We start from the raw sequence: 14,176 nt of genomic DNA on the forward strand, positions 1-14,176 counted from the left end.
TATGCAAAACAGTGTGCTTTGCATAAATTAAAAAAAAAAATGATTGACATGTAGGATGTGCAAAATTACACACCATTATAGTGGCTCATCATTATCAAAACTCATTCTAAATTGAAAACATTAGACTAGAGTGGACCGAAATCTGATAAAATAAAATTTCTAATTTTGGTAATGAATATATATCGATTTTTAAATTTTTAAAATCGAGTACTATAAAATTTGTCTAAAGCCACGCTGAATATACCGACGTTACGGATCACAGACTCGCACAAACTTACAGTACGTGCGTATATACCGAATTCTGGTCGCTCCGGCAGCTACACACGGGTCGGTATTCCATGACTTTCTTGCCCCATGCTTCAGTCCGTCTGCTTCCTCGGCCGCTCCTTCTCACTACAGCTCTAACAATCTCGGAACGTACCACTCTCTCCGACCGATATTCTTCTCCGTGAGCTTCAAAAGGTAAGTTTCGGCTTGACCGATTTGTCTTCTTCTCTCGACGCATTTCTTGTATCAAACGTCCTCCATAAGCATTTTCTTTGTTACCTTCCTGTAATTTGTTCCATGGATTTGCCTAATTGTTCTCATTGTTCTGGGAGCTAAATGGGTTTGAAATTATTATTATTGCTTCTGCTGCTGTTGCTGTTTTTCTTCTGATGTCGTGATTACCTCTACTACTATTGATTCGTTTGATTTCTGATTTTGCCTAGTTGGGATGAGAAGAAGTCCGTAAAAATCAAGAATTGTATGGTTTATTGGCTGTTGTAGTTTGGTGCCTAAACTCCAAATGAGTGAAGATTAATAGTTTTTTCCCCTCTTATCGGAACCCATTCATGAGCATGGATTTTAAATCCTGATACGAATTAGAAACGTGTTTTTTGTTGGTGTGGGTGAGGCAAAGGGTTTAATCAGTACTTGGTAGTTTATGCCTACTCCACTAGTTAAAGCAGGTTATTCTAATTGCTATCCCTAAGCGGATTCAGATGTGAATTCAATATCTCCATTTCTGGCATTTCAAAATTTTGTATTGTTACGAATAGTTTTATAGGTTTAATTATTCCTTTTTTAATTTGAATACAGTGATATATACACATATATAGATAATAGATTGATAGATATGTAGGTAGATTGATAGATTTGTAGACTCTTCATATTTATGTCTGCATATATGGTTGTATCTTTGTGTGCATGTGTATAATTAAGTCAGGGTGTTGAGAACCAGAAGATAATTATGCATTTAGACTTCTGATATTTAGGCTTCAGGAAATATTATGGACCCTAAGCCCTTGTGTTATTAATTTGCCTTTTCAAGTTCATTTTTTCATTTCTGGGAACAGACGAACAGAAATTTGAAGTTTTATTTTCCTGTTTTTCCTCTTTTCAATCTAAAAGAGGGTAAATGAAAATAAAAGGACTTGAGAAAGCATTGAAGTTTTTCTCCCTGTTCCCGCAGGGATTGGAATGCTACTAAAACATATAACTTGTATCAGTTAGAAATCAAATATAATGAATATTACCTCATTTTATTGAAATTTTAAATAAAACCAAAAGCTTAATTTTGTCTTAACAGGCCTTTCCAGATTATTTCCTATTCCTTGAGGATCCTAAAAGCTTCCTTACTTAGTTTTGGGAGCCAGCAGCCTCATTAGAGATGTTCTAGGGTTTTTTGCTATTGATGTTGGCTGTGACAGTCTTGTCTAAGTGGTTTCCTACAAACCCTTTCCTAATTGAAGTTGGTTTATCCCCTAATATAGGGGTTGACAACCTTAATTGCTGGCAGACAGATTAGGAAAATTCCATTAAATACCTTTCAGCATTTACTCCCTTTAAATACCTTACTTATTTGTTCAAGGAAGGTTCTAGGTGTCTAGGGCTCAGCCTTTAATAAATGGTGCAATTGCTTCCCTAATCTGCTTTGAATTCAAAATTGCAAGATTTTAGGCTAGTCAAAGGAAATAACTCAGCCCCCAATTGACAGCCAGACAACATTTAAGGCAGAAGAACAGCATCATTCAGTCAATAGCTTCATGGAACATACAATTCAAAAACCGAGCCACACAAGAAAATAAATCAAAGAAAAATTCAAGTAAGTTGTTGTTTTATGTAGGCTCTTGGGTATGACACAATCAAATTTTGTTGATACTTTCTTTGGTCACTGTTGTTAATCAAACCACATATACAAGTGAGAATGTAGACGTTATTAAATTTATCAAAGCTTTCAGACCTTATTTTTGTTTATAAGAAATAAGGATATTTCTTTCTCTTGTTGATAGAATTGATTTGGTGGGTGATTGCCCCACTGTATACAGGCTGGCTAAGTCAAGTGGCTGCATGAGATATGCTGACTTTTTTCTCTGCATAGAGAGTGAAGATTTTAATAATGGCTTCAAGAGCCATCTTGCAAAGGAAGAGAAGTCTCTTCAGCCCCCTGAACCAATCCACTTGCTTCATTCGAGGTTTCCCAAGTTTCAAGCTTGGACAAACATCTCATTTATTGGGTTCAATCTGGGTTTTTGATCCTCCATTTCCAGCTGCTGATTATAGAAATGAAGGAGATTTATCTTCAGTCAAAAAAGATGAATTACCAGGTCCTTTAGCAGCAGGCTTTCATAGGAATAACTCCTGCATAATTCCAATCTTACATTGTGAAATTGGAAGCACATATTTTTTTCCTTCTTTGGGAGTTCAATGGATTTCACAATGTATTCACTATACTTCTACTGCAACAGCCGGTCAACCTAAAATGGCTAGTGCTAGTAATGATGAAAATGAACAACAAGCTTCTAAAAAGGTAAAGGAAGCTTCACCAGAGGAGTGTGATCAAGCAGTTGAAGGTTTGAGTACCATTAAAGCCAAAGCAAAAGCTAAGCAGATGAAGGAACCGCCACAGAGCGCTGAATTTTTGATGAAGAAAGTATGGACCATGCTTCTAGGAGTTGGTCCTGCATTGAGAGCTGTTGCCTCCATGAGCAGGTTTAGAACTCTTTTTTTCTGTCATGTTTGATCAAACTTGCTCGGTACTCACTTTGTTTGTATATTTATAGGGAGGACTGGGCAAAGAAGCTTCATCATTGGAAGGATGAATTTATATCTACATTGCAGCACTATTGGTTGGGCACAAAACTACTTTGGGCTGATGTTAGGATCAGCTCAAGGTTATTGTTGAAGCTTGCAAAGGGAAAGAATCTTTCTAGAAGGGAGAGACAACAACTCACACGCACCACAGCTGATATTTTCAGGGTAGTTCCTGTTGCAGTCTTTATTATAGTTCCATTCATGGAGTTCTTGCTGCCAGTCTTCCTGAAATTATTTCCCAACATGTTACCATCAACCTTCCAGGACAAGATGAAAGAACAGGTAATAGTTGTGATGCCTGTCATAAAAGGTGTAAGGTATATGTGATTCCGAACATCATAGTTTTGGAGGATAGTGAGTGGACCAGCCTTTGTGGTCTAGTTCCTTTTTATTTACCTCTCTAAAGTGTTACTGATTGCTAACCCTTATAAGTGGGTGATGCTCGAAATATGTATCCTTTCTTGCTAATCAGTGGCTCTAGGTCACTGGCCGTCAGATTTTACTGTGAAAACGTATCTTAGTTATACAGTCCCTATGACTGCTTTTTGTGAATTTTCCATTAAAAATATGCTATAAATGTTGGACTGTAGTTCAAAGAAGATTGGGAGGGGAAGATAAGATGCGATAGAGCAGATCTTCCAAAATGAAGTCTTTTTATAAGGCTTTAGTCCCTCATGAAAACATTTTCTTTTCCATGGCAGACCATTTGGAGGAGCAAGGCCCCATTGAGGGCCAGCTTCTTTGTTTGGATTGCTGCATGAGGAAGATTCTTATGTTGGACAACCTAACAAAGCATCATGTCATGGTGGTAGAATGTTGTTCCATTTTTAAGTGGAATGGGAAGTCAGTGGATCATCTTTTACCACATCATGACGTAGTTAGCATGTTATGGCAAGCTATTTTCAATTTGTGTGGGCTAAATTGGGATGATGCTTTCGAAGTTAGTAGACCTTTTAGCATGCTGGAAGGGATGCTTTGAGACTCATCATGGTGGGACCTTTTGGAAGCTGATCCCATTTTGCTTTTTGTGGTGTATATGGAGGAAAAGAAAAAAACGTAGTTTCAAAGACACCAGAAGGAGTACCAAGATCTCAAGGCTCACTAATGTACCTCTACTCTTGCTAACCAGGATTTTCTGTTCTTTTTTCATTCTCTTGTTAGGTGCTTTTATTGTTTACCCCCTTGTGTACTTCGGTTATGCCTCTTTCTCCTTGATTAATCATAAATAAAACTCATCTTAATTATCAGAAAACTTATTTATTCATCTATTTTGTCATATGCAAGATGCAGAAGATGGAACAGGCTCGGAATATAGAAAATGAAAACAATTTTTTTTTCACAAATCCTTATTGATAAGCATAAAGGCACAACTCAAGTACACAAGGAATATACAAGAGGTACACCTATCTTGAAGGTGAAGAAGATATTAAAAATTCGTGCAAGTTGAGCCATTAAAGTTTATAGATACAGTCCAAAGCAACCAAAAAAAAAAAAGTATTGATAAAGAAGTTATTGAGCTTCTCCATCGTCCGTTCATGGTCCTTGAAAGTTCTAGCTCTCATTCCAAATACACCAACTAAGGAAAATAGGGACCATCTTCCATATAGCTGGAATTTGCAGGCTGCCTTCTAGTTTTTGCTGAGCAGAAAAAAGCTCGGCAATTCTTCCAGGCATGACTCAACTAACTAGTTGTCTCTATAGTTTTAATTTCTATGCTTTGAGTAGACTGGTTGGTGATTCCAAACTGCTGAAAGTGATGTATATATTGTCATATGTATCAGGAAACATATAACTAAACGTGTCATGTATATTTGGAGAAGAGAAGGCTAAACTAGGTATAACACTGTTGCTTAGGCCTTGATTATTTAAAGTATTGCAGGTTTTTGCGCCTGATTGCTTTTTGCATGTCATGTTTCTGCTCGGCAATAGTTGATTGTTAAGTCATAATGAAATGTTAAGTTTAACCCATAGGAGTTGGCTCAAGTTGTAAGGGCCTTGGTCTTAGTGGTATGCTCCATCCAGGTCTAATGTTCGAACCCTTGGGTGTAAACAATTTCTAGAGGCCGCATCCCATTGGTGAAAATATACATGATCCGTGTCATGGGGACATGTTACACGGGTCCAGGGTTTAATTAAATTAAAGATATGTTTCATTTGCATGGTCTCCAAGATTCCTCAAAAGAATTTTGAATTTTTATCTATTGCTGTCCCCATGCAAATGCCCAAAGAGTTCATATATCGAAGTGTTTGATTAGCCTGCTAGGCACAACTGCAAATGCATGATATTATAGTAAAGTGAGATAGTTATATGTTTGCATAGAAATAAAAATTTGAAACTGTAGTTGATTTCAATTTCTTGCTGCCTGAAATTTCTCAAGATCTTATAAGAACATTGAGATGTAAATTACTTGTGGCTCGGTATGGTGGTACAGTTTGGATAGTATGCATGTATATCTTTGCCTGTAGCCTTCAGATTTTGCACATTCCCGTTGTCAGGAGGGTGTTGGTCTCAATAAAAATAGTTAAACTGTAGGAGGCTTTGAAAAGAAGACTAAACGCAAGGATAGAATATGCAAAGTTTCTTCAGGACACAGTGAAAGAAATGGCAAAGGAAGTCCAAAACTCTCGTAGTGGAGAGGTTAAGAAGACAGCAGAAGATCTTGATGAGTTTATCAATAATGTAAGTTAATATATTTTTCCTCTCCATAGACAAGGGATGTTGCGTTACTCGATAATTATGTGTTGTCCTGTTGGCGATACATAATTTTTGTTTTTGTTCTGTGACGTAAATAGTTTAGAAGAGGTGGCCATGTTTCCAACGATGAAATTTTGGGCTTTGCCAAGTTATTCAATGATGAGCTTACTTTGGATAATATTAGCAGGTCGGTGTTTCTGTTATCCCGTTGTATTTTGATTGTGTTATTGCCTTTTAGTTTATGACTAGCTCTTTTATGAAGTAACTCTTAAGGTTATTGGTGCTTATGTTATCACTGGAGCATTTGACGACAAAAGTATATGTGTTTTGTGTTCTTTGTCAAATACAGGCCTCGGTTAGTAAACATGTGCAAATATATGGGCATCAGCTCTTATGGAACTGATGCTTATCTGCGATTTATGCTTAGGAAAAGATTGCAACAGTAAGATACATTTTGTTTTCACTACCCCCGCCCTCTCTCTTTCTGTTAGCTTGCTTGTATGCTTTTCAGTCTGGACATGGAGCTTTGAGCTTATGTTGTGTGGTCAGAAGTTTATGGCAACCTTTGACAGATGTATTTTAACTGAATCTCATCACAACTGGTCTTTCTACTGTTTGTTTATTAAAAAGAAAAATCTTTTTGCCAATCTGCTTACACTCTTTGCTATCATTGCTTACACTCTTTCTACTGTTTGTTTATTTAAGTTCTGGCGTTTGAAGATTAAGTGTAGCTTTTTCAGGTAACAAGTTAATGCTTGGGACCAAGATTCTGAGGGTCTTTTCGTTTCTTTATTTTTTCCCTTGAATTTGGTTTCTGTGTAAATTTTATGCATAAGGCTGTGTTTGGATGTTGAACTGAGCTTAACTGAGTTGAGTTTTTTATGAATAGTAGTGAGTTGAGTGGTGAAGAGAATTATGTGGGACCCATCTAAACTGAGTTTAAAGTGTTTGGATGTTAAGATAAGTTTAATACTTTTTATGGGAAATTGAAAAAGGTTGTGGGTCCAACGTATAAAGATGTTTTAAGTTGAATAAAGTTGTGCGTCCCACATGTAAGAAGGTTTTGAGTTGGGATGAGTTTAGTAATTTGAGAGTTTAGTGTTTAGATGTTACTCTCAGTTAAAATTAGACTAAACTCAACTAAGTTCAATAACCAAACGAAGCCTAAATCACCTCCTTGATAAGATTCTTCATTACATGTAAAAAAAGTTGGGTTTTTGTAAAAAAGTGTTTTAATTCAATATATTAAAAACCTTATCTTTCCCACTCTATGAAAATAGCTTTCTATGCATTAATATTTTAAAAAATATGTATCCCATTTGAGGATTTAAGAGAAGCTAAAAATGAGGATAAACAAAAACTTAAGATGAACATAAGCTTCTTAGACTCTTGAGACGAGTTGAAGGTTTGAACTATAAGTATGGGCTTGGCAGGATCAAGAATGACGATAAGTTGATTCAAGCTGAGGGTGTGGATTCACTTTCAGAAGCAGAACTTCGTCAAGCCTGTAGAGATCGAGGAATGCTAGGATTATTATCGCTGGAGGAAATGCAGCTACAGGTTCTTGCTCTGACGTATCATCCATCCATTATTTCCAGTAACAAAAGAGTGTGGACCTTTTATTTGAGTTACTGTGATTGTATCAATTTCTGTAGCCTTATATTGAAGTCCTGTCTATAGAACTTATACATGCATCCATCAGAAACTTGTTTTTCTTTTTGGTCAGCATTGGCCTAATGGTTTTGCCCAGGGCTGCCCTTACCAGAAGAAAAAACAAAACAAAAAAGTTATGCTCAGGGCTGCTAGAAGTGCAGATATCTTGAATCACTGTGCTGCAAGCCTGACCCTATTTAAAGCAATCTGCAGCATTTTGATTGTACCTCTTCCCTAGTAGTTAGTCTCAAGACAAAGGAATTTTCATGCCTTTATTGGGTTTATATCACTTGTGAACTTGATCTGCAATGATCTCATGCAAATTGTCCAAATAGTGACTTTGTCTTGAACTTAACCCTGTCCCCTGGATGGGGAGCATAAAGCATTTTGTTAAGCAGTGAGAATCATTTGTAATTAAGGCATTTTACACATAAGTATGCTAATTTGTAAAGGCTTTCGTGACTCCTTTGAGAAGCACTCATATCTAACATGCTTATGGAGTGAACCTCTTCTGATGTCTGTAACTTATGATTATTTTTCAAAATGCCCTTAAAAAATCTAGTGATTGCTTTTGATCTTTTTGGGTTATTACATTCCTCATTGAGGGTTCTAGACAGTTCCTCTTTATTCAGGAATGTAAGTAGTTATATATGTTTGCAGCTGCGTGATTGGTTGGATTTGTCTCTCAACCACTCTCTTCCATCTTCCCTCTTGATTCTTTCTAGGTAACTTAATGCTCCCTGTTTATAGTTGTTTCAAGACACAACCACATCTAAATTGCTTAATGTTTGTGTCCTTCCCTCTGCAGAGCCTTCTCAGTGTCTGGTAAAAGGCCTGAAGAAGTTGTTCAGGAGGCAATCTCCTCTCTGCCAGATGAGGTTGTGGATACTGTTCAAGTGACAACTTTGCCATCTGAAGATACTGTTTCAGACCGGAAGAGGAAGCTGGAATTCCTAGAAATGCAGGAAGAATTGATCAAGGTTGATTTTACTATGCTTTAGGTGTTTTTTCCATGTTCACTGGCCTCTTATACTAGAGATTCGTGTGATGTTCTATCACTAATGACCTTGATGTTATAAAGGTAACATAAACTTCAAGGCTTTTGAGCTTTATACTAAAAGAAGGCTGTCCTTCAAAATGAGATGGATCATATTTGAAGTTTGCATATGCCATGTCTGATCACCATTAATCTAAATTTGTGAAGCACATCAATTATAATTTCAATACCTTGAAGGCCTCTAATGTTTTGTGAACCAATTAATGTGCATGGGGCTTGTAATTTGGTTGGTTTAAGACTTTTATAGTTCATTAGTTTCTAGATCTTTGGAATATCAGAGAAATCTTTTCCCCTTTTTTTGTTTTCTGGGTAAGCTGATCCTACAATCTTCGCTTGTGAGTGATTGGAATATTTTTATATATAGGAGGAGGAAGAGGAGGAGGAGGAAGAAGAAGCCAGGATGAAGGAATCTGCTAGTAGCCAAAAGGATGTGGCTTTGGAAGAGATGACCATGGCAACGGCTAGAGAGGCAAGCGAACAGGCAAGAGTTAAAACATTGGAGAAAGTGGAGCAGCTTTGCGAGCTCAGTCGAGCATTGGCTGTTTTGGCTTCAGCATCTGTAAGGATTAATGTCACTAGGCTTGTTATTGCTGTTTTATTATTTTTATAAGATTTACTCTGACTCTTGATTTGCTTCTCTGCTACTCATTTTAGTCAGTAAGCAGGGAACGTGAAGAGTTCTTGCGACTTGTCAATAAGGAGGTAAGCAAACTAGTTCTATCTCTTACCCCCGAACCCATACTTCGCTTTCGTAGTCCTTGAAAAATGGCACTCTCTTTACTAGAAAATTAGAGGGAATATGATGCTAGTATAATAATGATCAAAGTTTGAAGTCTTCAAAATTAGGAGCAGATCAATTGACATTATTAAATCCCATTTTCTTTTTAGGTTGTAAGTTCACAATCATCAATGTGAAAAATACCCTTTATATATGTCAACCAATCTGTTTCTCACATATCATCTATAACCACTCCTGCTGACTCTCTGTTGATTGCTGCCCATCTTTAAGAAGAAAAAAAGATAAATGCTCAAGTACACAGGATGTATAAAACCCCACCTAGGAAGGAAAGGATAAATAGAGGGGTGGAAGAACAAAAGTTGAGTCCTAAAATTGGAAATTCAGTAAAATTAATTGAGGATTCAAATCTTTAGTCGACCAATAATTAAGCCAAAAAGTGATTTCACGAACACTGTTTTGAGTGTAAAGATTGGCAACAGTGTCAATTCAATGTATTTTTTTTGTCGACAGTACCTTAATACAAACTCTTAGTAAGTAACTTTTCATGCTGATGGATAAAAGTAACAGGTACTCTTGTGGTAAAACTTTCCTATGTTTTATTTGCTCTCATTTTTTCATTGAAAACTGTATGTCTCATTATATTGGTTATATTTAATTTTTTCTATTATCATTTTCTAGATAGAGATGTATAACAGCATGGTGGAGAAAGAAGGTACAGATGGTGAAGAAGAAGCTAGGAGAGCATACAAAGCTGTTAGGGAGGACAGTGACCATGCTGCTGAGAAAGCTATAGGTCACAAGGTTTCTTCAGCACTTATAGAGAGGGTAATGAGATTTTAAAAACTCTTGTTATGAGGCTTATCTATCTTGATTTTATCCCCATCCAACTTATTTGATTTCTGCATTTTGATTCTACGCGGTCTATGTGCAACTGACAAGTTACAAATAATTTTTTTATGGGATGTTCATGTTTCAGGTGGATGCTATGCTTCACAAGCTTGAAAAGGAAATTGATGATGTTGATGCAAAAATTGGAGACCGTTGGCGGGTGCTTGACAGGTTTGTTGCCCTTTGGTCACCATATCTTTTGCAGGTGATGCAATTTTGAATTTTCTAGACTTTTAAACACATGTATGATGTGTGCATAGGCTGTTTTAAGACTATTCCATGGATATGGAATTATGGAATGGAAGCAGAAAGGATAATCAGAACTGATTGAAATGTTTGCTGCGGTTCCAAAAGAAAAAGTATTTTTCAGAAGAGCTCCGTCTTGCCCCCCCCTCTCCCCCCCCCCCCCCCCCCCCCCCCCCCCCCCAATCAAAAGGAAAAAGAAACATGGTGCCTATCATTGTTTGAGGAGAACTGCTGCATACACAAAGAGATTACACAAAAGTAAACCCACAAACTGATATGGTTTTATAGGATCCGTTAGATCTACTTTACAATGAAAGTAACTTTACAATCTAACGTACCACATCAAGCCACATCAGTTTGTGGATTTATTTTTGTATAATCCCTTTGTATCTAAAGTATTTCCCTTGTTTGAATTGCCCATAACTAGATGTATCCTCTCCTTTTTCTTTTACAATTGCGTCATTACATATTGCATGATTCCATATATTACGGAATTAACAGAGGAAGGTCACTGCTTCCTACGCATGATGCACCAGTGTAATTTGGTATTCTCCTCAAATGTTGCACAGTACATCCAATTTTGAGTCATCCCCTGCCTATGCATTTGATAACTGCTAATTACCATCATCTGTTTGCTAATAAGCTTTTAGTCTGATCCCAATGATAAAGGAATTGGTAAATTACCCTTTTCCTTAAAATTATTGTCAACTCGGTTTTGACATTTTCAATACTAGGGACTATGATGGGAAAGTGACACCTGAGGAGGTTGCATCTGCTGCGATGTACCTCAAGGACACCTTGGGCAAGGAGGGTATTCAGGAACTTATCGGCAATCTTTCCAAGGATAAAGGTCAGTGGCAGTAGGTTATTCCCCTCTCCTGGTTCCATCATCATATCTTCACTTAATAAATGTAGATCTTAAACCCCAAGGGGTTGGCCCAAGTGGTGAAAGCCTTGTTCTTGGGGTATTACTCCCTTCAAGGTCCAAGGTTCAACACCTCATGGGTATAAACAATCCTTTGAGGCCACACCTCCTGGTGAAAAGCTTGCGATTTAACCAGTTCTGTGTAGGGAAACTTTCGAGGGTGCAGTGCATGATGGGTCTGCAGATGATGGGTCTGAAGGACCCTGCCTTGGAGAGGTTCCCTGACATAAATAAAAATAAAAAAATAAAAATAAAAAAAAAAAAAAAAAATTGTAGATCTTAAACTATAAGCATGTACAATGCTCAACAGATTGAAATGAATAGGAATGTCTACAGGCAGACCTGTTAGAGAGATCCCAGCCCTCATTTTTTTATATTTCCTTTGTGATGCAATTAGATATGAAGTACGGAGGGGTTGTGATGCCACATGGAGATGAAAGCTCTCTCTATCGTCTTAAAAGTCGTTACACCCTCCCCCCTCCCAAAAAACAAAACCTTTTAAGAAAAAAACATCAAAACCTCAATGATTATGACCAGTTAAAACGCAACACATGCAGTGAAACCAAGGGGTTCCCAATTCTTTATCCTTTTTAGTCTTTAGGTGCCAAAAATACTGTTGGGAGAAGAGCAGCATGAGCATGCTTCAATTGCGGAATAAAATGACTTGGTCTGAATGTGTGTACAAATGTTTTAATAACTTCATCTATATGGTTTTTTTTCTGTTTTTTCACTCTTCACACTGATGTTCAAACGTCATTATAGCCACTGCATTGACTGTTACTTTTGCCAATTTCCTTGCAACAGAAGGGAAGATCCTGGTTGAAGACATTGTTAGATTAGGCAGCGAAACAGAAGATTCTGATACTGCCCAAACAGGGAAATCATAGAGGGTATGTGCCCCATTTAATTAATCCGAGCTTTTTACTTCAATACTCAATGCCGGCCTCCATATCTGATATCTTCGTGTTATGCCTTACATGAACCAAAGAATAAAGTTAAAGATTTTTTTAGTCTTAGCAGTTGGAAATGGTGATGCATTCCAAACTGCCTCAAAATCTATATATGTAAAAGAAGATTGAGTGTAGGAGATGGAAGAAATAATCCTCTGCCAAAAATATGTTATATTTCATAGATGCAGGTCATTTATGTTCGTGTCGATTTTGTAAACCAGTGCATTCTGGTTCCAAACCGTGTGATCCCGAGCTTAAGGTGTCTGATTTTGATCAATATTCGAAACTCAACCCTTTTTGAAATGTTCAAATCCAGATGGAAAATTGAGCTGATCATGAATATAAGCTCCATTTCTGTACCTGGTTAACATTTTTAGAAGATGTGTGATCCTCTCAAAACGTGTAGACGTTTCCCAAAACAGTCATTTACGTCTTTTGCAACTTTTAGAAGATCCGTTTTAGTTTTTGCTAAACATGCTGGTGGCAAATTTATCCCCACTTTGATAAGGGATGCCCAGATCAGATTGAGTTCTCATTCTTCTTTAATTTTTTTTAAGTAATACTAAATATAATTTTAAGGTGTATAAGTCCCATGCATTTCTTAAAAAAAGTTAAGTCTATCATTAAAAAAATGAATTTTTTTATAAGTTTTAGATTTATTTATTTTTTTCAAAATGGGTGCGGAGTTTGTATACTCAAGTCTACAAATATCTTTTTTTTAATCCATAAAAGTAAGATTATATTGGATATAGAATAGGCATAGTAGTATACAAAATTAAAAATTTAAAAGAGAGTTAAACGGAAGAACTTACTTAAATAACTGAAAGTCTCTGCCTTGTTTTCTTGAGTCAGATCTCATTTTGCCGCATTATTTTTGCATTGACCATATCTCGAAGTGGTTAAAATATTTAAAAAATACAACAATGAATCGAATATACTTTATGCAATTAAAATGATCATTCATAAAACATAAATATAAAAGTAGGCATTCCTCAATCATTCCATCATTTTCATAACATTACACCCATCATATTATAAACGTTTTAACCATCACATCCATCATTTGTCATCATACACAAGTATCCCGTATGTTAAGGTTGGCGATCTCAACGGTCATAATCACACCCCCCTGTAAGTACCATAATCTGTCACCGTTTATCATTCATCAATCACCAGTCAATCATTTAGTCATCATTCATGCAGTCAAATCCATTCACATTCACACACTTTTGTAATTATAGGGCACATGAAAAAGAGACTAAAGATGAATAGGCTTTACACATGATAATACTTTAAAACCATGACATGAGAATGAGCTTTTTTGTTTATAAAACATGTTTATGATCTCATTTTGAAAAGATACATTCTAGAAAGACATGATCGTATACACTTACATAACTTAGAAAAAATGCGTGATAATAAAGGTCGTGATCATATTAATTACCTTGAGAGCCTTTATGCAATTTAATCACAAGCTCTTCAATAGACACATACATATAAGCTCGTTGTTTCATTAAAGAAAAATTCTACTCAAGCACATAACCAATTTAAATCAAGAACTTTGCCTAATGAGGCTTGCATGATCTTCTAATTATACACTCAACCTAATCATGTCCTCACATAGAACACTTTTAATGCAAACCTAGGCTACATGCATCCTACCCAAGTGTACATTGGGTTCTCAAGCATTTAATTAGTCATTGAACCTTATCATGTCACCCTTAGCTGGTGTACTACATCAACTTCCAGCCATAATCCATGCCAATACACTCTAAAATCACCAAGCCTAATTTTGTCTAACCTGACTATGCCTGCAAGTTAGAGCATTAACAATGGTGTAGCTAAAGTTTTAAGCAAATTTTGGATAAAATGTCACCTTTTACCTATCCATTACAATTTTGTATCCTACATTAGATTAGCCATATCACTAGCTATAATAATAAAATAT

The 14,176-nt window shown here is 36.5% G+C and overlaps 1 protein-coding gene across 3 annotated transcripts; it reads left to right on the plus strand.

Moving 5' to 3' along the window:
* Window positions 1–257: 257 nt before the first annotated feature.
* LOC121262658 (mitochondrial proton/calcium exchanger protein-like) lies at window positions 258–12,502 on the plus strand. 3 transcript variants are annotated; one of them, XM_041165236.1, is made up of 15 exons: window positions 258–459; window positions 2,272–2,973; window positions 3,045–3,357; window positions 5,609–5,755; window positions 5,869–5,957; window positions 6,120–6,212; window positions 7,204–7,330; window positions 8,084–8,148; window positions 8,232–8,403; window positions 8,845–9,039; window positions 9,135–9,182; window positions 9,898–10,044; window positions 10,196–10,278; window positions 11,088–11,203; window positions 12,083–12,502. In XM_041165236.1, the coding sequence occupies exons 2-15, from the start codon at window positions 2,381–2,383 to the stop codon at window positions 12,163–12,165; spliced, it is 2,271 nt and encodes a 756-aa protein (XP_041021170.1). In that variant the 5' UTR covers window positions 258–459; window positions 2,272–2,380; the 3' UTR covers window positions 12,166–12,502. The 3 variants fall into 3 exon arrangements, with proteins under 3 accessions (XP_041021170.1, XP_041021169.1, XP_041021171.1); XM_041165235.1 differs by having other exon boundaries at window positions 2,308–2,973; XM_041165237.1 differs by lacking the exon at window positions 258–459 and adding an exon at window positions 1,942–2,086 and having other exon boundaries at window positions 2,310–2,973.
* The last annotated feature ends 1,674 nt before the right edge of the window (window positions 12,503–14,176 follow it).

The sequence above is a fragment of the Juglans microcarpa x Juglans regia genome, chromosome 4S (genome assembly GCF_004785595.1).
Source record: "Juglans microcarpa x Juglans regia isolate MS1-56 chromosome 4S, Jm3101_v1.0, whole genome shotgun sequence".
Lineage (NCBI taxonomy): Eukaryota > Viridiplantae > Streptophyta > Magnoliopsida > Fagales > Juglandaceae > Juglans > Juglans microcarpa x Juglans regia.

Bases quoted from the DNA above. Each gene is read 5' to 3' on its own strand.
- LOC121262658 (XM_041165236.1), top strand. From the start codon at position 2,381: ATGGCTTCAAGAGCCATCTTGCAAAGGAAGAGAAGTCTCTTCAGCCCC. The intron at 8,149-8,231 runs GTAACTTAATGC...TTCCCTCTGCAG, and splicing joins TCCCTCTTGATTCTTTCTAG to AGCCTTCTCAGTGTCTGGTA. The intron at 8,404-8,844 runs GTTGATTTTACT...TTTTATATATAG, and splicing joins TGCAGGAAGAATTGATCAAG to GAGGAGGAAGAGGAGGAGGA.